Source organism: Mirounga angustirostris, unplaced genomic scaffold (assembly GCF_029215605.1).
Source record: "Mirounga angustirostris isolate CCGP_5_RB_7025 unplaced genomic scaffold, mMirAng1.0.hap1 SCAF_13, whole genome shotgun sequence".
NCBI lineage: Eukaryota > Metazoa > Chordata > Mammalia > Carnivora > Phocidae > Mirounga > Mirounga angustirostris.
Window position 1 is genome coordinate 43,656,971 of NW_026991721.1, and position 26,443 is coordinate 43,683,413.

Sequence of the window (26,443 nt, forward strand, 5' to 3'; positions counted from 1 at the left end):
CTCCCAGTCGGGCCTGTCTTCTACACCGGGTCCTACACTGGGCCCCCAAATATTCCTTCTCTCCTCTCTTCTACTTACCTGCCCCTTAAGCCAGCAGTAGATCCTCAATGCTTGAACCTCAAGCTTCTCTCAAGATCACCTTGAGGCTTAAAGTTCTCTCAGAACACACACATTTTTTTTAAATTGTTATGTTTGTCATCATACGCCATCATTAGTTTTTGATGTAGTGATCCATGATTCATTTTTTGCGTATAACACCCAGTGCTGCATGCAGTATGTGCCCACCTTAATAGCCATCACTGGGCTAAACCATGCCCTCATCCCCCTCCCCTCTGAAACCCTCAGTTTGTTTCCCAGAGTCCATAGTCTCTCATGGTTCGTATCTCCCTCTGATTTCCCCCTCTTCATTTTTCCCTTCCTTCTCCTAATTTCCTCCATGCTATTCCTTATGTTCCACAAGTAAGTGAAACCATATGATAATTGACTTTCTCTGCTTGAACTATTGCACTTAGCACAATCTCCTCCACTTCCATCCATGTTGATGCAAATGTTGGGTATTCATCCTTTCTAATGGCTGAGTAATATTCCATTGTATATATGGGCCACATCTTCTTTATCCATTCATCTGTTGAAGGGCATCTCGGCTCTTTCCACAGTTTGGCTATTGCGGACATTGCGGCTATGAACATTGGGGTGCATATGGCCCTTCTTTTCACTACATCTGTATCTTCGGGGTAAATACCCAGGAGTGCAATTCCTGGGTCATAGGGTATCTCTATTTTTAACTTTTTGAGGAACCTCCACACTGTTTTCCAAAGTGGCTGTACCAACTTGCATCCCCACCAACAGTGTAAGAGGGTTCCCCTTTCCTCACAATCTCTCCAACATTTGTTGTTTCTTGCCTTGTCAATTTTTGCCATTCTAACTGGTGTAAGGTGGTATCTCAATGTGTTTTTGATTTGAATTTCCCTGATGGCTAATGATGATGAACATTTTTTCATGTGTCTGTTAGCCATTTGTATGTCTTCTTTGGAGAAGTGTCTGTTCATGTCTTTCTGCCCATTTTATGACTTGATTATTTGTTTTTTGAGAAGTTCTTTATATATCCTGGATATCAGCCCTTTGTAGTGTCATTTGCAAATATCTTCTCCCATTCTGTGGGTTGCGTCTTTGTTTTGTTGACTGTTTCTTTGCTGTGCAGAAAGCTTTATATCTTGATGAAATCCCATGCTTTTGTTTCCTTTGCCTTTGGAGACTTGTCTTGAAAGAAGTTGCTGTGGCTGATGTTGAAGAGGTTACTGCCTATGTTCTCCTCTAGGATTTTGATGGATTCCTGTCTCACATTGAGGTCTTTCATCCATTTTGAGTTTATCTTTGTGTATGGCGTAAGAGAATGGTCAAGTTTCATTCTTCTGTATATAGCTGTCCAATTTTCCCAGCACCATTTATTGAAGAGACTATCTTTTTTCCATTGGATATTTTTTCCTGATTTGTTGAAGGTTAGTTGACCATAGAGTTGAAGGTCCATATCTGGGCTCTCTATTCTGTTCCATTGGTCTATATGTCTGTTTTTGTGCCAGTACCATACTGTCTTGGTGATCACTGCCTTGTAATATAGCTTGAAATCAGGCAACATGATGCCCCCAGCTTTGTTGTTCTTTTTCAACATTTCCTTGGTGGTTCGGGGTCTTTTCTGACTCCATACAGATTTTAGGATTGTTTGTTCCAGCACTTTGAAAAATGTCATTGGAATTTTGATCGGGATGGCGTTGAAAGTACAGATTGCTCTGGGCAGCACAGACATTTTAACAATGTTTATTCTTCTGATCCATGAGCATGGAATGTTTTTCCATCTTTTTGTGTCTTCTTCAATTTCTTTCATGAGTATTCTGTTGTTCCTAGAGTATAGATCCTTTACCTCTTTGGTTAGGTTTATTCCGAGGTATCTTATGGTTTTTGGTGCTATTATAAATGGAATCGTTTCTCTAATTTCTCTTTCTACAGCTGCATTGTTAGTGTATAAGAAAGCAACTGATTTCTGTGCATTGATCTTCTATCCTGCCACATTACTAAATTGCTGTTATGAGTTCTAGTAGTTTGGGGGTGGAGTCTTTTGGGTTTTCCACATAAAGTATCATGTCATCTGCAAAGAGAGAGAGTTTGACATCTTCTTTGCCAGTTTGAATACCTTTTATTTCTTTCTGTTTTCTGATTGCTGTTGCTAGGACTTCTAGTACTATGTTGAACAATAGTGGTGAGAGTGGGCATCCTTGACAAGTTCCTGATCTTAAGGGAAAGGCTCTCAGCTTTTCCCCATTGAGGCTGATATTCGCTGTGGGTTTTTCATAGATGGGTTTTATGAACTTGAGGAATGTTCCCTCTATCCCTATATTCTGAAGAATTGTAATTAGGAAAGGATGCTGTGTTTTGTCAAATGCTTTTTCTGCATCAATTGAGAGGACCATATGGTTCTTCTCTCTCCTCTTATTAATATGTTCTATAACATTGATTGATTTGCGAATGTTGAACCACCCTTGCATCCCAGGGATAAATCCCACTTGGTCGTGGTGGATGATCCTTTTAATGTATTGTTGGATCCTATTAGCTAGGATTTTGTTGAGAATTTTGGAATCCATATTCATCAGGGATATCGGTCTGAAATTCTCCATTTTGATGGGGTCTTTGCCTGGTTTGGGGATTAAGGTAATGCTGGCCTCATAGAATGAGTCTGGTAGCTTTCCTTCTGTTTCTATTTTTTTAAACAGCTACAGGAGAATAGGTATTATTTCTTCTTTGAATGTTTGGTAGCATTCCCCAGGGAATCCATCAGGCCCTGGACTCTTGTTTTTTGGGAGGTGTTTAATCACTGCTTCAATCTCGTTACTGGTTATTGGTCTATTTAGGTTGTCAATTTCTTCCTGTTTCAGTCTTCTATGAGTCCCACAAGGAACTATCTCATGTTCTAGGTTCCTTCTTACTTCTTGGTCTTTGAGCACTGGCTCCACAAGAATATGCAAGTAGTGTCTCCTAAAGGTTTGTCAGCCTCCCCCAAGGACATGTGCATGCTGGCTATGGCTTTGTGCCATGGGCCTCTGTCCATCTTGTGTGACTCTTCTGTGTATTTCTTCTTATTGCTCTCTCAGTGGTGGTGGTGTCCCGTGGCTATGGGTGAAGCTGTTTGTTTGAATCACCCCCCCCCATTGGATGGGAAGAGTCATTTCCTACTTGAAATTAGCCTGAAAGCAAACTCCCCTGTTGCACAGAAAGATGGTTGCTAGAGCCTTCCTCTGTAACCCCAAGAGGCATCTACACCCCCACCTCCTAATGCCTGGGATAGGTCAGCTCCATCACTTCATGAAGTGTCCATCAGCTACACAGGAACCTCTCCTCAATCCACCTATTAATCTCTTGCTGCAATTGGGACAAGATCCCTCCCTTCTAGAAGCTGACAGTCTGGTCTTTAAAGGGCTGGCAAGTTATATTTCTGAAAAGGGTACTTTTAAGTTAAGACAATTTAAGTTGAATCTGATTTTCCTATGGAAAAAACTACTATAACTTTTAGGAGATTTATATATCTCATTCCACCTTGACAACTCTGTAAAACAGATATAGTGATTATTCCTATGTGATACACAAGGAAAATGAGGCACAGAGAGTCTAAGTTACATGCCCAAGGTCACTGGGTTTGTGAGCAATAGCACCAGGATGGCCCCTGATGATTTACTCCAAGCTGCAGCAGAGCATTACCAGGGCCCGACATCTGAGAAGTGACCACCATACATGATACATCTCTTCATTCTGCAGGATAACTCTTCCAGATGCAGATCTAGCCATGGAAATCCTGTTTCCCTCTGATCCCATCTTCTATACCCCCCCCAAAAAAATCCTTGAAAACCCAGAACAGTCCATGTCTCTGCTCATTTCAGACATTTGAATGGTTCCTCAGTGCTTACAGGATAAAGCCCTAACTCCTTCACATGGTTTCCATATAAGGCATGTCATCACCAGGCCCTCCTTTCCTCTCCAGCCTTTAGCCTCCCCCTCCCATCAACCTAGCCAATGTTCTTTTTACAGTCTAGAACTCATGCTCCCTCCTGCTGTCTCTCTCCAAGAAATCGCATGTGATGTTGCCTCTCCCTTTTCGAGTATTTACTTTGTCCTTCAGGTCTTAGCTGCTGTCGCATCTCCTGGGAAGATTTCCCGTACATGGCAGACCAGGCCCTGCCTTCTTCTATGCCTCTGTGCCCCCTCTGCTTGCACTCACTTCTATGTTGTAATTGTTGTACCTGTTTGTTAATTGTCCACTGACTCCAGACTACAGGAGGAAAAAGGCTTCTCTGCCAGGGATCCTCAGCAACTAGCACAGAGCCTGGCATATCATAGAGCTCAGTTAATGTTGGAATGAATAGATGGAAAGGAGAAATAGGAGCATGAAAATGAAGCGGAAGAGGAGGAGGCCCACATCCATAAAGTCAGCCAAACTCTGAGGCAAGACCAACTCCTTTGGTTCATCCATTCTGGGACACAGTTCTCAGAGAGCACCATGGCTTTTCCCAAATTTAAAGATCAGGTGGGAGTGGATTCAGAGCCAGCACATAACAGAGGCTGTTCCGCAAGGCTGGCTGAGCACCAGTGCCTGAGGCTGGAGGATGAGGCTTGAGGGGGAGAGCTGGGCCTCAGAGACCAGCTCTGAACCATGGAAGGAAGTTGTGGGAGGGGCTGTTCCCAGGATGCTGTGCCTAGGGCATTCATTCAGATAAAGCCTAAGGCCCCTTTATGGTGTCACTCACTGCAGAAGAAGCCTTTGCTCAGGACTGGAAGGTAGAGCTCAAGGAGCTCTGAATACAGAGAGACAAGATGACCTAGGTGGGCACCCAGGATGTGGGAGAGGCTGGAACTCAGGAAGGGAGGGTCTCAGGGATCTCTGTGCAATAGGCTGGACCAGCCATGGGGCGATCCCAGAGTCTGCTTTACAAGCCACAAGTTTATTCATCTTGGTCTTAGTGATTCTCCTTTAGAATTTAGGATCTCGTGTAGTTTAAACTCTCAGCCAATTTCACAGTACAGAAAAGGATGTGTCTTTGCTTAAAAGCCCAAGCATTGGGGCACCTGCGTGGCTCTGTTGGTTAAGCGTCCGACTCTTGATTTCAGCTCAGGTCATGATCTCAGGGTCGTGAGATGTAGCCCCACATCGGGCTCCATTTTCTCTCTCTCCCTCTCCCTTTGCCCTTCACCTGCTCTCTAAAATAATAAATAAATCTTTAAAAAATAATAAAGCCCACGCATTAAGCTGCCCTGGGGCCATGAGAGGGCAGAGACTACAATGGGAACTGCAATGGTTGGCCACCTATGAGGGGCGAAGTGAATCTCTGGAGTAATGGTTTGGGCTTTTTCTGGGAAGGCAGAAACTCAGCTTATTCCCCTTGGTTCTCTCTCCCCAGCAAATTGCCCAAGAGGTCTCTGAGCAGCATTTGTCCCAGGGGAGACTATACCCACCACTCAGCACCATCCGAGATGTGTCTCTGAGAATCGCCATCAAAGTAAGGAGCATCCTACCCCCAGTAATATGGTTAGTGAGGCTCAACGACTTCCTCTCTCTGTGAGTTTAGGAGAGCTAAGGGGATGGCAGCTGTGGAGACATCCTGAGCTCCCATCCAGAGGCTGGATGAGAAACTCCTGCCTGCAGCTCAAGCCCCACCCCCAACACCCCCCTCAGGCCAGTTCTGGGAAAGCTCCTGGATTTCCCCTCAAACACCAGGCAAAAAGGTCAACAAAGTCCATAGTCTTGTGGACCAGAATGTGGGTGGAATTTTTTAAAACTGAATCATAAATGCCCATTTATACAGAAAGGTCAATTTTCATAGCATCATGAAGAGCTCTGGCTATCAGGTCCCAGCTCTGCCAATTGCTTCACTTTCCTGAGCCTCAGTTTCCTCCTTTTCCAAAGGGGATGGTAATTCCTCTCTCCCAGAGTTCTGAAGGTTAAAGAGGACAGTGAGAAAGGTCTACACTCAGTGTAGCGAAAATGCTCATTCCTCCCCTTTTTCTCAGAAAGGCTGGGCCACAGGATGATCATGTTCATGGAATATTCCAAGGAAAAATGTCTTCCTAGAGACTTTGCAGAGATGATGGGTTTTCAGAGAATCAGAACACAGTGCAATAAAGACTGGCCCAACATTGATAACTGTTGAATATAGATAATGGTTGCACTAGGGTTTATTATACTATCATTTTTATTAGCATATATATTTTACATTTTCTATAAGTTTTAAAAATAATTTCAGAAGATGCATTGCACAACAGCATGTGCTCCCCATGAGTTGCCCATTGTAGTCTCCAGAATCAGCCCTCAAGACTAATAGTCCAGCTCATAGTCCCAACTCCACCCTATCCATTTCCTTCCTTTTTGGGATATTGAGATTAATGCTCTTGTGAAACCATTATCTAATACCCAGAGAACAATGTCCAGGCTCTTCTCCCAATTCCACCCACATTTAGTGGGGGAAAAATACCAGCTACTGGACACCTGATTTTGCCTGTTACCTAATTTTATCCTCACACTACTCCAGAGAAAGGTCTCATTATTCCCACTTTACAGATGAGGAAACTGAGGCTCAGCAAGGATAATGTCACCTCTGAGGACCCACAGGCATTTGAAAGCAGAGGCAGAGGCCTCTCGATCCCAGCCTAGTATTTATTCCACTGCGTCGCAGCTTCCTACCCAGGCGAAAGCTCAAAATCCCTCCTATCGAGTGGCTTCAGGGACAACAGTTCATGGTTCCGCAGGGGCTATTACCCTTCCACAGGCTCCCAAGCAACCTTTAGGCAACTTTTAGGCAGGTTCCTCCTTAGTTCCAGTTCCTCAGCCAATATGTTTTTCCCTAGGTCCTTGACTTCGCGTACAAACACAACCTGGCCTCCTACTACCCGGAGCCCAAGGACAAGGAGGCTTTTGTAAGATCCCTGGTCTACACTCCAGACTATGATTCCTTTACACTGGACAGCTATACTTGGCCCAAGGAAGCCATGAATGTTCAAACAGTGTGATGCAGTCTCAGAGGCTGCTGTGAGGCTGGAACAAGCCCAGAGTAACACTGACAATATAAATGGGTTCTAAAATGGCCATCTTTGTCCCTGTGTTTTTCCTTTGAACTTTCTGGTGTGATGGGAGATACCCAGGCACACAATGAATGAGAGCCTTGTCCCTGAGGCCCTGAGAATTCACTTTTCTATAACCCTGACTTCCTCCCCAAGAATTTCTTCATCTAACTGCCAACAATTAGCTAGATCTTGTGGGAAATCTAGAATCCTTCCTAGAACTCTGTCTTTACAGAGCTCAGAGTCTAGTGAAGGAGATATGGACACAATTCATTTTTCCACAAGGGAGAAAGTGGTTAAGTCCATGAAAGAAGTACAGATAAAGGTCAAGGGTACTCAGAGAAGGGAGCAGATACTTCGTATGAGAAGTAAGAGAAGGCTTCAGGGGGAGAAATGTGTACAGAGTCCCGAGAGTAAAGGATGGGTAGGAGGCATGGGAAAATGAGGAAGGTAGGGGCAGCCACTGACCAGAGAGCATGGCCCACCGATGAGGGAGTTCAATCCCTGCTGGAAGAATACACACCCTTCAAGACTCAGATGGGTATGAGGGCTGAGTGACTGAAGGCAACTCACTAGTCAAAAACTATCCCTGACATGTGGGCTATTGAATATTAGGATTCCTTTTGGTTATTACTAAAAGGAAAACTAGAGAAATGTGGGTATGGAGGGTCAGCAGGCCAAGGAGTGAGGAGGAAGAGAGGCAGTGAGGGGAAGAGAATCATGGAGTCCTAGGGAAGACTTGATGTCATTTTCCTGACTCTGGAACTCTCTCTCTCTCCCACACTTCACTCTGAAGGAATTCAGCAAACCAGGGCACTATTCTTAGAGAATGCCTTCAGTCTGTCCTGGGAATTTCTTAGACAAGTTCAAGCACAGCTTTCACCTCCTTCATGTCTAGCAGAGCCCACACCATGGGATGGGGAGGTGGGGACAAGCCTACAGCCCCTGTAATCAAAGACCCTGATAAATTTCTAGAACCTATTGGGATGACAGCTTCCAACCTCTAATTTTATTGGATAACATAGAAAACAGTAAATCACACTAAGGGACCTAACACCACCCACCCTTGTTGCCAGCTCAGCCTCAAGAGCCCCACTGCCCTATGTGGCCACCTCACAGTCTCAGGACTGTTGGACTCCTAGAACAGTAATTAGCAGAGACACCAGTCACCCCTTGCCCAGGTCTTGTTCTTCCAACATCTGCTTCCTTGGTGCTGGTGCTCAGCCAAACATACCCTGAGAAAACAGCCCTGTTCTATAATCCCTGAGCTCATGGGGAAAGAGAAAGTCTTCAGAAGAGGATTTGAAGTGAAGCTGGAATCTCAACAGCAGGGAACCATTACACTATCTTTTCTAAGTCCTGGCCCACAACTTCTGTACCCCAATTGCACATCCTTTATACTCAGTGTAATAGAAAAGAAAAATAGTAGAGAAAAGCAATGAAACAAAACAGGTTCTTTGAAAAGATCAACTAAATAAATAAACTGTAGCTATACTGACCAAGACATAACGAAGATACAAATTATGTTTCCTTTGTTTCAACCACACTAAACAAGGCACTTTCAGGCCTGTACCTTTATAAATGCTTGGTCTCCATCTGTCAAGTCCTTCCTTCCCATTCCTTGCCCTTTATCAATTAAATAGCAGCTCACCCCAGCTTTCTGCTAGAGACATCATTCATCCTCGGAGTTCCAATGCAATTGGCTCCTGAAGTCATCCTGGACAGAGTTAATAATTTGATTAGAAATCAACAGAAAGGGAGCGCCTGGGTGGCACAGTTGTTAAGCATCCTGCTCTGCGGGAAGCCTGCTTCTCCCTCTCCCACTTCCCCTGCTTGTGTTACCTCTCTCACTGTGTCTCTCTCTGTCAAATAAATAATCTTTATTAAAAAAAAAAAGAAATCAACAGAAAAAAATGGGAAATTTCTAACCATTTGGAAATTAAATAATACATTTCTAAATAACCCATGGTTCAAAGAAGAAATTGCAGCATAAATTATATATATGTTGAATTGAATGAAAAATATCAAAATTAGTGAGTTTTAGCTAGAGCAGTGCTTAGAGGAAAATTTTGTAGTTCTAAATAAATGCCTATATCAGGAAAAAAAGAAAAATCTCAAAGCAATAACATAAACTCCCTCTAGAAACAAAATCCAAAGCAAGTTAAGATTAGAGCACAAATCAATAAACCTATAAGAAGTAAAAAATTTGAATTAGTAATTAAAAATCTTCCCACCATGGGGCACCTGGGTGGCTCAGTCGTTAAGCATCTGCCTTCAGCTCAAGTCATGATCCCACGCTCCTGGGATGGAGCCCCACATTGGACTCCCTGCTCAGCAGGAAGCCTGCTTCTCCCTCTTCCACTCCCCCTGCTTGTGTTCCCTCTCTTGCTGTGTCTCTCTCTGTCAAATAAATAAAGAAATCTTAAAAAAAAAAAAAAATCTTCCCACCAAGAAAAGTGCAGGCCCAGATGCCTTCTTTGGTGAAGTTTATCAAATATTTAAAATAGAAATAATACCCATCCTTCATAACCTCTTTCAGAAAATAGAGGAGGGAACACTTCCCAAATCATTCTATGATACTGGTATCACCCTGATATAAAAACCAAATAAAGCAACACAAGAAAACTACAGACCAATATCCTTCACAAATATAGATGCAAAATCTTAAAATATTAGCAAACCAAATCCATCAATATAAAAGAATTACACATAATGAACAAGGGGGATTTATTCCAGGAATGCAAAGTTGTTTTAACATTTAAAGACGGATCCTCATAGTGCATGATATTAATAAATTGAAGAAGAGAAACCATAAGATCAAGTCAATGGATGTGATAAAACTATTTGAAAAAAATCCAACATCCATTTATGATAAAACTTTCAACAAACCAATAATAGAAGAGAACATCCTCAACCTGATGAAGAACCAACAGCTTACATCATACTTAATGGTGAAAGAATTAATACTTTCTCCCTAAGATCTGGAACAAGCCAAGGATGTTGTCATCACTTCTGGTCAACATGGAGGATCTAGCCAGTTCAATAAAAAAAGAAAGAGAAGGGGCACCTGGGTGGCTCAGTCGTTGAGTGTCTGCCCAGGGTCCTGGGATCGAGCCCCGCATCGGGCTCCCTGCTCAGCGGGAAGCCTGCCTCTCCCTCTCCCACTCCCCCTGCTTGTGTTCCCTCTCTCACTGTGTCTCTGTCAAATAAATAAAATCTTTAAAAAAAAAAAAAGAAAAGAAAAAGAAAAGGCATCCAAGTTGGAAATGAAGAGTAAAACTGCCTATATTCACAGATGACATAATCCTATATGTAGAAAATGCCAAAGAATAGAACCCTTATCTCACTCGCTCTCTCCCTCTCTCCCCTAATCAGTTTACCAAGGTCATAGGATACAAGGTCAATAAACAAAAATCACCTGTATTTTTATATACTAGCAATATTAACAATCTAGAAATAAAATACTTCCATTCATAACAGCATCAAAAAGAAAAAATACTTAGAAAATTAAGAAGTGCAAGTCTTGTACACTGAAAATTACAAAAATTACACAAATTACTGTTGACAAAGAAGATCTGAAAAAAAACTAAATAAATGGAGAGATGTTCCATATTCGTGGATTTGAAAACTCAATATTGTTAAAGCTACAATTTTCTCCACAAATTATTTATAAATTCAATACTATATCAAAATCCCTGCAGGCTTTTTTTTTTTTTTTTGTAGAAATTGACAGGCCGATCCTAAAATTTATATGGAAGTGGAAAGGATCTAAAATAGCCAAATCTTTTGAAAAGAAAAAGTACACTATCCAATTTCAAAACTTACTATAAAACTACGATAATCAAGACTGTGTGGTTATGTAGATCAATGGAAATGTATCAGGGGAAAAGAACTGAGAATTCACAACTAAGTCCTTACTTTTATGGTAAACTGACTTTCAAAAAGCTACCAAAATACTTCAGTGATACTGTGACACCTGAATATCCACATTCAAAAAATAAAAAAATTACAAAAAGAGATTTACTTCACACCATACACAGAAATTAATTTAAAATAGATCACAGACCCAAATGTAAGCTAAAGCTATAAAACTTCTAGAAGAAAATATAGCAGAAAACTCTGATTGAGGAGAGTTCTTAGATAAAATTCAAAAGCATGATTTATAAAAGAAAAATTGATAAATTGTAATTCAATTTTTTTTAGTTTTGCTCTTGAAACATACCATTAAGATAGAAAACAACAAGCAACAGACTGAGAGAAAATACTTGCAAATTAGATATCTGATAAAGACATTGGGTCCAGAATATATGAAGAACTTTTATAATTCAATAAGAAAATGACAAAACCACCCAATTAAAAAGGTGGACAAAATGTTTGAATTGACATATTACTACAAAAGATATGTGAATGGCTAACAAGCACATGAAAAGATGCTTAATATCACTGGTCATTTGAAAATTAAAACCACAATGGGATATCACTTCACACTTAACAGAATGGCTATAATAAAAAATACAGTGTTGGAGAAGATTGGAACCCCTCTTCTAAGTGCATAGGTCTCCTAAGCACTATGAAATTAAGGGAGATTTCCCTGTCTTTTAAATCTTCATTCTAACTCCCCAGGCTCTCATACATAGCCCCAGAATTCAGCAAGTGTCATTTAGTATAGTGGATGCTGTGGTTGCACCACCCAGATCCCTCTGCAGGTCTGAAACACTCTGCCAGAAGTATTATCAGCTGAAGGTTCACAGCTGCATCCCTCTCTGGGAATTGCACTTGGCTGAAGGAAGGTACTTCATCCAAGGGTATGCCCTTATCCCCAGGGACAGCCTGCATCCAATGACTGGTTGATTCAAGTCCAAACATTCAACCCCTTCACCTCAAGTGGGGACATCCATAAGTGGTCATCCCAGCTTCAGAGCTCCTTGCAAGATTGGCTGAGGCCAGTTTTACAACTGTATGTATCACCATTCAACAACTTCCGCCATTTCCTGGTTCTGTTGCTCCCCCACAGGTGTTGAAACAACTCCCCAGTAAATCTCCAAATGCAAATCTCAGATTTAGTATAGGTTTCCTGAGGAACTCAACTTGCAACATGTGGACGAAAATGGCCAAACTTCTCAATTTTCCAATCTGCTGTACCAGTCCCACATGACCACCAAAAGCCTGTCTGGGTTTCTCTTTCCCTCAGTAGAGACCTTCTACCTGGACCAAGTCTGATTCTTTGTCCACGTCCAGAATCAGTGAATGCCCCCAATGGGGCGGGGTGGGGGGGAGGTGGGGAATGGCCACTCACCTCAGGAGAGCTCCTCCCTCTCTGGAACTCCTTTTCACCTAGTTCTTGTTGCTTTCACAGCTCTCACATGTCCTCAAACATACTACTTTATAAATTTTTCTTTATTTTTCTGGTTGTTATAAGTAGGTGGTGGAATGCCACAACCTACTATACCCTATCTGGAAGTCTATAGACACAGATTTTCAAAATTCCAAATGTATGGATATTATTAACTTTCTTCCTAACTTAGCTGAATTGTAGTCAAAGAAGTTATTTGTATTACTTAAATATTTTTAAATTTGCTGAAATTTTTATGGTCAAATGTAATAAAATATTTCATGCACTCCTAAAAATAATATGGATTCTCACTGTCAGTTGCAATGCCCCTTATATGTTCATGGAATCAAGCTTTTTAATTGTTTTGTTCAAATCTATATCTTTACTGATTTTTGTCTACTTGATCTGTTTCTGAAAGAAGGATAGTAAAATTTCCCACCACTATTGTAAATTTGTTAATGTTCCTTATAGTTCTCTCCATATTTGCTTTATAGATTTTGGACCAATGTTGTCTGATGCATAAAGTTTACAATTGTTGTAACTTCCTGGTGAATTGAAACTTTTGAAATTTTCTTTATCTCTAGTAATGCCTTTGCTTCCACTTTTACCAATATTAACGCATTTCTACCATCCTGCCTCTTTCTCCCTCCTGCAATTCATTATTTATTTAGATGGGTAAGCTCTTGTACTAGCTGGTGAATGGTGAACACTGAAATTATTTCTCCTGAAGAACTATATTCCCAGACAGTATGAATATATGGTTAAACTAGCATTAATACAGGTCACCATTTTATCAATTACATAATAAAACAAAGTATCAGGTATCCAAATACAAAGTTGCACAGTTCAAAAAGCATATAAAATATTAGATGCCTACTCACTTCATTAGTAGAAACCCACTTCTCTTGATTGGGAAGACAAGAAAAAATATGCTTCAAAGAAAAATAGTTAATAAACAACTTCCAATAGACATGTGAAGAATTTCGATTTCAGAAATTTTATAAATAAGAAAAGTTTGGGCTATAAAGCATCTCTGCCTTAAAAAGAATTTTTTTTTGCTAAATTAAAGATCTATTCTATACATCCTGCACAAGACAAAGGAAACATTTTACTAGAGATATTTCATAGCCTCCTCCCACTCTGTCTTCAGGCCCTCCCCCTCTAAGTTGCACCCCAAGTGTAAACATTAAGGTAACTATAAGACTTTTTTGTCTGAAGACATCACACATGTGCTTCTGTACGCTGTGTATTTTACATGAACTTTTAACCACAGATTTGTGATTTTTCAAAATGGAGGTTTTTATAACAGCACAAAATGAGCTTAATAGAAATACATTAAATAATTCCCTAAGTCTTGGTAAGAATCCAATAAAAATCAATTTTTGCTAAAACCTGATGTATACTGGTGCTCATGTGGGATGGTAAACATGAAGGAACAAATAACCACATAGGCCATACTTGCAATGTCTGAAAGGACTAAAGGAATAAACCACATATGGTTTACAGTGCTGTCCATAATTTCTAGGATTTTAATTATATATGATACTAAAAATATACAAGTATTGTGCTGGATATTTTGGCACCTAATCTCTCAATTTCTTACATATTTTTTCTGGCATGGGAATAGTATGAAGCCAAACATAGAGGCTGCAATTCTGTCAAGCTTGTGGCTTTTTCATGATTCCTATGGAAGCTTCATTAGACTTGTCATTCATTAAGCCTACATGCTGGCTAATATGTATGATAATTAAGTTCTGTCTCAAGTTCCATTTCCAAGGCAACAACATCAGGGAGCCAAGTCTTATTGAATGCAACAGTTGTTTCTATGACCACTGGAGTCTTTGTAGCGCAGCCGCATTTTAGAACGATATTTCTCCAAATACAAAAGTTGCTTGCTGTTAAAAGCTCCATGCCGCTTTTGTCTTATAAACTGTACTGCATCTTCATTTTTCATTCCACCTTCAATTAGTGCTAGGGCAACAAGCACTGGAGTTCTCCCAAGACCTGCAACACAATGAACAGCAATACAACAACCAGGTTCTTCACAAAATTTAATGTTTACAAGAGTTAACCAGTCATCCACAATCTGGTTAGATGGTGATGACCCATCATCAAAAGGCCAATCCAGAACCTGGATGCCTTCTTTCTCCACAAGAGCAGTGTCGTAGGTGGCTTCACATACTCTTACTATTGTAGTAACTCCGTATTTCTTAAGTTCTTCTATAAATTTGTTTAAGGTTGCACTGGTTGGACTGTGTGTAATAAGAAATCTCATGTTCCTGTATGTGACTTCCACAGGGGCTGGCCGGTTTACTGGAGCCATGTTAATTTAGTTGAAACAATACGGTTATGAAAAAATGTTTTGAATATTTGAATACAGAAATGATGTTAAGAAACTGAAGTATACTCCAATGTACTCCACTGGAAATTCTCAGTGCTTTGAAAATGTAATTGAGAATAACAGGAAATGAAATGAACCTCCTAACAAGAAGCAATCCTTCAGTTCAGTAATACTGAGTCAATGGAAAGGAAGTGCACCGAGGTTTACCCCATCCAGGTCAGAATTCTTGTAAAATGCTCCAATGATTTCAACTCTACACTTGTGTGTCCAGGACAACCGATTTTATGGGGGCTTCCCAGTAGAGTAGTAATGAACCTCCACAGTTCACTTGTCCTCATAAAGGTCGTGCTGTGCCTGGCAGTAATTTCTGGGGCCCTTCAGAAACTCCATAAATGCGTGGCCAAGAACACCACAGAAAGGAGCTTGTTTACTCATTAAAGACTGTGGCCTAATCATACAACCAGTCCCACGGCAGTGACACAGACGGCAGCGGAGGCCTCGGCTGCGGGGCAGGGAGCTGCAGTGGTGGCCCTGGGGCGGCAGTGACCGGACACCAGGCTCTACTGTGCTCCAGCCTCAAAGAAGCCAATCCGCGCGCTGAGGCGTTCTTGCGTCACAAGCCCTCCCTTTCACAGCTGGCATGACGTAGGCTCCTCTCCACCAATCACGACGGGGCGCACCGAGAAGCTATGAGCGAGAGACCCAGCAATGGCACGCAGACGTCACTACTGGCTGGTTGAGGAAGGAAAGAGTGGTGGAGACTGAGACACCGAAGTGGACTACGACGGGCGGGGAAGGTATTGGAAGAAGAATCCCAACCATTCCCATCCATTGGCTCTGACTGATCAATCTTTTTCCAGCAGTTTCATGTTGTAGCTGTCTCTTGGGAACAACACATTCCTAGACTTTTTCTTTAATCCAGTCTGATAATATTGGTCTTTTAACTGAAGATCTTAGTTAATTCACATTATTTTATTATTTTATATTATGTTAATTATTGCTATATTTGCTCTCATTTTGTGCTATTTATTTCTTTATATCTTTTTTATCCTTTCTTGATTTCTTTTGGATTATGGTTTTTCTCTAAATCTATATTCTAAATCCTCTACAGTGCTGGAATGCTATGACTGTGATTTAAAGTTCTTAGCAATTATGACAGATTAGACACTGTTCTAAATCTAACTGACTTTACATAAATTCACTTGGTACAACCATATGAATTAGATACTAGTATTATTTCTATAGCTCTAATTTTAAAAAAATAAATAAACCTAGGCACAGAAAAGTTATTTGCCCAAAGTTACACAACTAGTAAATGTCAGAGCTAAGATTTAAATCTTGAAATTCTGGCTCTGGAGTCTACCTCTCTTACATATATATGTCCTATCATATACCCTTTTATTCTTTCACTACTTAAATAGCTTAGAAATAGTCAAACATTCAAAATACTTTCCCATGTCTTAAAGTAACTTAACATGCTTTATAAATTAACATGGTCAGCATTGTTTTAACACCACATATTACACTGTTTATAAAAACCACTCTTTGTTTAAATGTACCCAATATGTGATCAGTTTCTTTGCTCACTATTCCTTCTTGCATCTCCACCCTTTCTTCTGAGATTTTTTAACCAAGAGCATCTTCTGGAGGTTCCCTTAGTTCCTAGTATATGATCAACTTTGATCAATATTTTATATAATCTTAAAAATATGCATTCTCTCACTACTGAAAAATGCATTTTATTGTTGGTAACTTGTTTTTTCTTTGGTTCTTTAATGAGCTTTATTTCTAAAATTCTCTTATTTGGGTTTCATTCTTAATAGTTTTGCTGGTTATATAATTTTATATTGACATTTATTTTCTTAGCCCTTTGAAGACATTCCTTGTCTTCAGGTTTCCTCTCTACTAGCTATAGAATTTTCTAAAATGTCTAGTCTTTGAGCATTACCATGATACCAAAACCAGATAGTACAAAAAAGAAAACTATAGGCCAATATCCCTAACAAACATAGATGTAAAAATCTTCAACAAAGTATTAGCAAACCATATTCAACAATGCATTAAAGGCTCATTCACTATGATCAAGTAGAATTTATTTGGGGGATGTAAGGATGGTTCAATACTTGCAAATCAATCGACCACATGAACAAGATAAAGAATAAAAATCATATAATCATCTCAACACATGCAGAAAAAGTATCAAAATTCAACCTTGTTCATATAAAAACTCAAAACAAAGTGGATTTAGAGGGAACATACTCAATATAATAAAGGCCATATACGACAAACCCACCACTAATATCACCCTCAATGCTTAAAAACTTTTCCTTTAAGATTAGGAATAAGACAAGAATGTCCACTCTTGGGCACCTGGGTGGCTCAGTCGGTTAAGCAACTGCCTTCGGCTCAGGTCATGATCCTGGAGTCCCGGGATCGAGTCCCACATCGGGCTCCCTGCTCGGCAGGGAGTCTGCTTCTCCCTCTGACCCTCCTCCCTCTCATGCTCTCTGTCTCTCATTCTCTCTGTCTCAAATAAATAAAAATAAAAATCTTTAATAAAAAAAAAAAAGAATGTCCACTCTTACCATTCAAAAAGATATATGCTCCTGTATGCTTACTGCAGCATTATTTACAATAGCCAAGATATGGAAGCAATCTAAGTGTCCAGTGACAGATGAATGGATAAGGAAGAAGTGGTATATATGCAATGGGGTATTACTCAGCCATAAAAAGAATGAGATCTTGTCATTTGTGATAACATGGATGGACCTAGAGGGTATCATGCTAAGTGACTTAAGTCGGAGAATGACAAACATCATGTGATCTCACCTATGTGTGGAATCTAAAAAACAAAACTAATGAACAAACAAAAAAGACTCTTAAATACAAAGAACTGGTGGTTGCCAGAGGAGATGTGGGTTGGGGAATGGGTGAAATAGATAAACTTCCAGTTATGGAATAAATAAGTCATGAAGATGAGATGTACAGTATAGGAAATATAGTATGGTGACCACACTTACCACTTTGAGCACTAAGTAATGTATAAAAATGTTGAATCAATATGTTGCACATCTGAAACTAATATAACAATGTATGTAACAATATAACAATGTATGTTAATTATATATATATATATATATTTTTTTTTTTTTTTTTTTAAAGGCAGAAACAGACCCATAAATACAGAGAACAAACTGGTGGTTGCCAGAGGGAAAGGGACTGGTGGGATGGGCAAAATGGGTGAAGGAGAGTGAGAGGTACAGGCTTCCACTCATTCCAGTTATGGAATGAGTAAGTCACAGGGATGAAAGTTTCAGCATAGGGAATATAGTCAAGTATAGCATATAGCATTGTGTACTGACAAACGGTAGCTACGTTTGTGGTGAGCTATATAACATACAGAGTTGTCAAATCACTGTGTTGTAAACCTGAAACCAGTGTAACTGTGTGTCAACTAAACTTCAAGAAAAATAAAATAAAATGTCTAGGCTTTGTTTCCTGGCCTATGCATGGCCCAATACAATAAAGCTCTAGTTCTTCCTTCTTTCCTCTTCCTTCCCTCTTCACTCTTTTCTCCCTTTTTCCTTCCTTCATTTCTTCTGTAATAACTCAGTGCACTAGATGAAGTGGAGCAAGGTAGTTGTCTGCAGGAGGCAGGGATCCAGAGGATACTGGAGTCTAGGGGTGAGTGAGAAGGGCTTTTAAGCAAGGGGGGGTGGTAGTAGCAGCCTGGTACAGACTATCAGAGCCCAAGCAGAGTGGAGAGGACATATACGTAAGTGTTCCATAAGTATTTATCACAATAAAACATCAAGGATAATGGGAATCCGTATTCTGTCAGATAGGAGTTACAAATATAGAAAGGGTGGAAAGTAGAATTAACTCTAGGATTTTGGATTGGAATTGGTTGTATCTGTGTGAACTCTTCATTTTCAATATACAGAAGATAGTTATGGAACTATAGATGTGTGTACAAGAGGACAAAAGTAGCCTGGAACATCTTATTATGACAGAAAGTAAGGAAATGTTCAAAGAATGACAGGAATATGACAAAAGGACAGAGAACACAAACGAAGGGAGACTAAAGAGAACTGCCACCTAAAAGTAATGTGGTGTCTCAGATGGGATCTTGAAACAGAAAAAGGACAGTAGGGAAAAACTAGTGCAAATTGAATAAAAAGTGTGAAGTTTAGTTAATGGTAAAATACCAATGTTGGTTCCTCAGTTATGACAAAAGTATCATAGAAATAAAAGATGTTAGCAATGGAGAAACTGGGTGAGGAGCATACAAGGAAGTCTCTAAAACCATTCTAAGATTTTTAAAAATTATTTAAAATAAAACAAAAGCAGAGAAGCCAGTTTGAAGAGCCCCACTGGTTATGATTTTTATATTAACTCATTGAATAAAAGAGAAATCCTTAAATCTATACTGGTACAAATAAATAAATATGGAGAAGCCAACACTTTGCCTTATAGTAGAATGCCAACTAATAAATGTAACAGGAATGGTGGAATTAGCAAAATCTGTATTTAGCAATTGTCATCACAATTATTCAGCAAAGAAACATCAACAGATGCTAAAACTAGTGGGTGAAAGTTGATGAGGAATGAGATATTTATTTGCATTCAAAGTACCTACTACAAAAAAAAAAAATCATTAAAAAAGATAGTGCTAAACCTTGCAGGCATCACTTAATCAAATGATCAAAATTAACATGACCAGTAATGGGACAAATTGAATTGTAAACCACCTGTTAAGATGATCACAAGGAACACAGCATCCCATCTGTGATATTCCTGGAAAAAAAAAAATCATTGCTGGAATTTTATGATGAGGAAAAATCAGACAAATCCAAATGGAAGGACTGAAATCTTTAAAGGTGCCAGCCATGAAAGTCAAGTGAAGGCTGAAGACTGTTCTAGGTTGAAGGAGATTAAAGAGATAATGGCAACTAAATCTAACACATGAATGTAGATTTGGATCCTTTTGCTTAAAAGGACACTATTGGGACAACGAGAAAAATCTGAATTGAGTCTTTGAATTATATAATACTAATGAATCAATGTTAATTTTCTGATTTTGGTGATTATATTGTGGTTTTATAGGGGAATGTCCCTATTTGTAAGGTACTACATCCTGAATTATTCAGAAGTGATAAGACCTATGTCAGCAACTTGCTCACTCTTAGTTCTGGCTGGGGGTTAAGGGGGTAGGAGGATATTTTTACCATTCTTTAATCTTCTCTGTAAGTTTGAAATAATTTCAAATAAAAATCTATCTTAAGCATTAATTTAAAAGCCCTAGGTCATAGGTAATTAGCTGATGCTTGCCCCTTGGATTCTCGTACTCACTTTGTGTTTGCCTCTGGAGACAGTTTTAAAGCTTTACATTTTAAAAAGTTTTTAAAATATTTTAGCTAGCGTTGTTAATTATTCTGTAGCTCTCTCTCCCCAAAATTTCAGGTTATGAAAGACTGGCATTGGGCACCTGGGTGACTCAGTCATTAAGCGTCTGCCTTCAGCTCAGGTCATGATCCCAGGGTCCTGGGATCGAGTCCCACATCAGGCTCCCTGCTCTGTGGGAAGCCTGCTTCTCCCTCTCCCACTCCCCCTGCTTGTGTTCCTGCTCTTGCTATGTCTCTCTCTGTCAAATAAATAAATAAAATCTTAAAAAAAAAAAAAGAAAAAGGAAGACTGGCATTGTCCACTATGTTCCATTTTCCCCATATTTAGTACTAGCATTCCCTGGGTATTTCGCTAGACATTACCACCAAGCTAGAGACTTCAGGTCCCAAGTTCCCTTGCAGCATGGTGTGGCTATGTGATTAAATTCTGGCCAATGGGACATGGACAGAAATAATGGTGCCACTTCCAGGTTATACTCCTTTAAAAAAATGCAACACTTGTTCCCCTGCCCTTTTCTCCGTAGTTGCTAATTGGGAGATGATGAGAAATGGAGCAGATGCCTTTACCCAGTGGTAGAAACCACAGGAGAACCTAGTAGAGCCATCCTACTCTCTTAGACTATTTACCTCTAGCCTCTTCCTTGAGAGGAAAATACAGTTCTGTCTTGATTAAGCCACTGTTATTTGATCTCTGTTAAAGCACTCTCCTAACAAAATTTAGATAAAAGGACCGAAGTACAACCTGATTTGGGGGAAAGGAGGAAAAATAAAAACTCAAAACTACACACTTCGGTGCTGGCCAAGATGGAGTTAAGTCCTCTACAGTATTTCTCTCCAACTGATTCTAACTGAAGAGAACACAAAAAGCAGCTACCTGATGACACTGAAAAGTAAACAGTATCAGAGGGATTGTATAAGTCGAAATTTGAAGAATGACTAGCATAGTGATGAATTTACCAGTGAATTTATTCCTCCTCTTGCTTTGACCTAACAGCAAACCTTTCCAGCCAAAGAACCAGGAAAAAGGCTCCTTGTGGACTGGGGAGTATGAAGAGAATGCCCTTGTTTTCTCTTTTGTTCCTCCCTGGCATGCTCCAAGGCCAGAAGCATCATGAAGCTGCACAGGGGTGGCGGTGGCAGCAGGCGTGGTGGTGACATTGCAAGCACCTAGACCCTAAGGGACCCTGTCTTCCTGGCCAGAGAAACCAGGAAAAGAGACCCTTGTGTTCGGAAGAATGAGAGTAAGTTCTGTTATTTTACTCTGTCTTGTCCCTCACTGCTTTGCCCCAAGGTCAGCCCATCATGTGTAACTTTGAGAGAACAAACGGAGCTAAAACTCTGAGAAAAACCCTGGCTTTATAGCCAGAGGACTGGGAATAGGGGATTCGAGAATGTGGGAGAAATTCCAGTGAGCAGAGAGCCGGAGAAAGAAATCCTCTAATTCTATACGTGAGTACTACAAGTCTCAGGTTTATGCCCCAGTTGCACCTGTGAAAACACGGCTTTCAGAATTAAACTGACATCATAACTATTATCTACAGAAAGTGAGATAGAGGGAGGGGAGTTAAGATGGTGAAGAGTAGGGGACCCGAAGTTTGTCTGTCCCTGTAATTCAGCTAGATAGTTATCAAATCATTCTGAACACCTGTGAAATCAATCAGAGATCTGAGAAAAGAAATGCTGCAATTCTACAAATAGAAAAGCAACTGCTTTTTGGAAGGTAGGAGGTGCGGAGCCTTCAACTGGGGTGATATATCAGAGGATATGTCAGCAGGAGGGAGCCTGTTTAAGGGGACTACTGCAAAGTATTATAAGCAGTGGAGTGCAAAATTGCAACTTTTAGAAGTTTACTCCATGGAGGACGTGAAATCTGAAAGGCGCTCAGGAGGTGAAGAGGGGCGCAATCCCAAATGGCATAGCGTTGTCTCAGGCTCCCGGGGGTCACAAGAACAGGAGTGCCTGAGTGCGAAAGGGTTTTCAGGCATTGGAGCGGGACACCGGCTGCAGACAGCGAGTCTAAGCATCTGCTTTCTGCTCGGTGTTGCCATAAACGAGGAACCACTGCACAGTTGGGCGGCCACTCTCTGAGCACCAGCCCAGCAAAAGGCAGAAGCCTGGCGGGAACCCCCCCTCCCTCCCCCAGGGAGGAACAGTGCAGGTCCACACCACCTGAGTCCGTAAAATTTGGCGACTTGAAACTCAGTCCAGTAAAAATGCTCGGTCACAGGCTGAGTGCAGACAGAGACCGGGGGGACAAAAGGGATTGATTGCTTTTCTGTGAGGACTCACTAAACAGTGGAGGGTGCAAACTTACAGTTCTGAGGCCGGAGAGCTGGGCGCCGCCATCTTCATCCTGTCCATCCGTGCTGAAAGCGTTCAGGGTACAAAACAGCGCCACATAGTGGAATCCAGAGCTGCTTACACGGAGCTGGGCTCCCTAGCAAGGGAGGCATGTTTCCACAAGTGCGAGGGCATCTGAAAATCAGTTTAACAGGCCCCTCCCCCAGAAGACCAGCACAAACAGCTCACTCACACCAAGTTAACCTATCACAGAGGGCTGTAAATCTTCCACTCTTGGGGAAAACAGTATATAACATTTGTTGGGGGGGGTTTTAATTTTTAGTCTTTCAGGTTTTTTTCAGCTATTTTATTTTTTCAATTTTTATTCTTTTTAAATTTTTATTTTTATATATGTTATATATGTTTTTTAATTTTTGGTTTCCTTTCATTGTATTGTATTTTAAATATATATATATCTTTCTTATTTTGGGATCTAGTTTCCTTTAACAAACAGACCAAAATACACCCAGGATCTAGTTTATTGTTTTGTTCTGTTTTATTTCTTGTTTCATTTTTTCTTATTTAGTTTTGTTTTTGTTTTCTTTTGGTTTGTTTGGTTTGGTTTTTTTTCTATGTTGTTGTTGTTATCTTTTCTCTCTTTCTTCTATTCTTTTCTGGACATAATGATGAGACAGAGAAACTCACCCCAAAACAAGGAACAGGAGGAAGTATTCACTGCCAGAGATTTAATCAAAACAGATATAAGTAAGATGTCTGAACTAGAATCTGAAACAATGGTTATAATGATACTACTGAGCTTGTAAAAAGCAGAGAAGACACTAGAGAATCCCTTACTGGAGATATAAAAGAACTAAAATCTAATCAGGTCAAAATTAAAAATGCTCTTACTGAGATGCAGTCACAAATGGAGGCTCTAACAGCAAGGATAAACAAGACAGAAGAGTCAGTGATATAGAAAACAAAATGATGAAAAATAAGGAAGCTAAGAAGAAGAGAGAAAGACAACTGCTGGATCACAAAGGGAGACTTCAACAACTCAGTGATTCCATAAAGTAAAATAATATCTAGATAATAGGGATCCCAGAAGAGAAAGAGAGAGAGAGGGGCAGAAGGTTTATTTGAACAATTTATAGTCGAAAACTTCCCTAATCTGGGGAAGAAAACAGGCATTCAAGTCCAGGAGGCACAGAGAATGCCCCTCAAAATCAATAAAAATAGGTCAACACCCCAACATAAAATTGTGAAGCTTAAAAATTTCAGAGATAAAGAGAAAATCCTGAAAGCAGCTCAGGATAAGAGGTCTTTAACCTACAAGGGTAGAAACAAAGGGCTGGCAGCAGACCTGTCCACAAAGACCTGGCAAGCCAGAAAGGACTGGCAATATATATTCAAGATGCTAAATGGGAAAAATATGCAGCCAAGGATACTCTATCCAGCAAGGCTGTCATTCAGAAGAGAAAGAGCAATAAAGAGGACAAACAAAAACTAAAGGAATTTATGAACAGTAAACCAGCCCTGCAAGAAATATTAAAGAGGATCCTTTGAGCAAAGAGAGGGCCCAAAAGTAACAAAGATCAGAAAGGAACAGAGACATTCTACAGAAACAGTGATGTTACAGGAAATACAATGGCACTAAATTCATATCTTTCAATAATTACTCTGAATGTAAATGGGCTAAATACTCCAATCAAAAGACATAGGGTATCAGATTGGATAAAAAAACAAGACCCATCAATATGCTGTCTATAAGAGACTCATTTTAGACACAAAGACATATCCACATTGAAAGTGAGAGGGTGGAGAACTATTTATCATGCTAATGGACATTAAAAGAAAGCTGGAGTAGCAATCCTTATATCAGACAAACTACATTTTAAACCAAAGACCTTAATAAGAGATGAAGAAGGATACTATATCATACTTAAAGGGTCTATCCAACAAGAAGATCTAACAATTTTAAATATATCTGCCGCTATCTTAGGAGCACCCAAATATATAAACCAATTAATAACAAAATTAAAGCAACACATTGATAATAATACAATCATAGTAGAGGACTTTAACACCACACTCACAGCAATGGACAGATCATCTAAGTAGAAGATCAACAAGGAAACAAGGGCTTTGAATGACACATTGGACCAGATGGACTTCACAAATATACTCAGAGTATTTCATCCTAAAGCAACAGAGTACACATTCTTATTGAGTGCATATGGAACATTCTCCAGAATGGATCACATCCTTGGTTACAAATCAGGTCTCAACTGGTACAAAAAGACTGAGATTATACCATGCATATTTTCAGGCCACAATGCTTTAAAACTTGAACTCAATCACAAGAAAAAAATTGAAGGAACACAAATACTTGGATGTTAAAGAAGATCCTACTAAAGAATGAATAGGTCAATGAAGAAATTAAAGAAGATTTTTAAAAATACATGGAAACAAATGAAAATGAAAACAAAACTGTTCAAAACCTTTGGGATACAGCAAAGGCGGTCCTAAGAGGGAAGTAGATAGCGATACAGGCATTTCTCAAGAAACAAGAAAAGTCTCAAATACACAACGTAACCTTACACCTAAAGGAGCTGGGAAAAGAACAGCAAATAAAGCCTAAACCCAGCAGGAGAAGAGAAATAATAAAGAGTAGAGCAGAAATCAATGATATAGAAAAAAAAAAAAAACAGTAGAATAGATCAATGAAACTAGGAGCTGGTTCTTTGAAAGAATTAATAAGATCAATAAACCTCTATCCAGACTTATCAAAAAGAAAAGAGAAAGAACCCAAATAAATAAAATCATGAATGAAAGAGGAGAGTTCACAACCAACACCAAAGAAATACAAAACATTTATAAGAGAATATTATGAGCAATTATATGCCAACAAATTAGGCAATCTGGAAGATATGGATGCATTTCTGGAAACTTTTAAACTACCAAAACTGAAACAGGAAGAAATAGAAAACCTGAACAGACACATAACCAGCAAGGAAATTGAAGCAGTAATCAAAACTCTCCTGACAAACAAGAGTCCAGGACCAGATGACTTCCCAGCGGGATTCTACCAAACATGTAAAGAAGAATTGATACCTATTCTGAAACTGTTTCAAAAAATAGAAATGGAAGGAAAACTTCCAAACTCTTTCTATGATGCCAGCATTACCTTGTTCCCCAAACCAAAGACCCCACCTAAAAAGAGAATTACAGACCAAAATCCCTGAGGAACATGGATGCCAAAATTCTCACCAAGATACTAGCCAATAGGATCCAACAATACATCAAACGGATTATTCACCACAACCAAGTGGGATTTTTCCTGGGCTGCAAGTGTGGTTCCACATCACAAATCAATCAATGTGATACACCACATTAATAAAGGAAAGGACAAGAACCATATGATCTTCTCAATAGATGCAGAAAAAGCATTTGACAAAATACAGCGTCCTTTCTTGATAAAAACTCTTTACAGTAGGGATAGAAGGAACATACCTCAATATCTTAAAAGTCATATATGAAAAATGCACAGGGAATATCATCCCCAATGGAGAAAAAATGAGAACTTTTCCCCTAAGGCCAGGAACATGGGAGGGATGTCCACTCTCACCACTGCTGTTCAACATAGTACTGGAAGTCCTAGCCTCAGCAATCAGACAACAAAAAGAAATAAAAGGAATCTGAATCAGCAAAGAAGAAGTTAAACTTTCACTCTTCACAAACAACATGATACTCTATGTAGAAAACCCAAAGGACTCTACCCAAAAATTGCTAGAACTGATACAGGAATTCAGCAAAGTGGCAGGATATAAAATCAATGCACTGAAGTCAGTTGCATTTCTATACACCAACAATGAAGCAGAAGAGAAATCAAGGAATCAATCCGATTTACAATTGCACCCGAAACCATAAGATACCTAGGAATAAACCTAACCAAAGAGGTAAAGGATCTGTACTCTGAAAACTATA

At 39.8% G+C, this 26,443-nt stretch overlaps 2 protein-coding genes across 6 annotated transcripts in view; one reads left to right on the forward strand and one right to left on the reverse strand.

Moving 5' to 3' along the window:
• The window catches only part of ME3 (malic enzyme 3), a 196,489-nt gene extending 187,455 nt beyond the window's left edge, over positions 1–9,034 (forward strand). For 2 of the 5 annotated variants that reach the window (XM_045894576.3, XM_045894578.3), the window contains exons 14-15: positions 5,442–5,540; positions 6,886–7,519. In XM_045894576.3, the coding sequence (XP_045750532.1) occupies positions 5,442–5,540; positions 6,886–7,047 (261 nt within the window). In that variant the 3' untranslated portion in view covers positions 7,048–7,519. Of the gene's footprint in view, positions 1–5,441; positions 5,570–6,885 lie in introns of all 5 variants that reach the window. The other 3 variants (XM_045894577.3, XM_064576806.1, XM_045894579.3) reach the window with 3 other exon arrangements.
• Positions 9,035–10,801: 1,767 nt separating this feature from the next.
• Positions 10,802–14,759, reverse strand: LOC129045334 (protein tyrosine phosphatase type IVA 1-like). Its single transcript, XM_064576807.1, has one exon. It carries the CDS (start codon positions 14,751–14,753, stop codon positions 14,232–14,234), a length of 522 nt encoding a protein of 173 aa, XP_064432877.1. The 5' UTR covers positions 14,754–14,759; the 3' UTR covers positions 10,802–14,231.
• Positions 14,760–26,443: the final 11,684 nt, after the last annotated feature.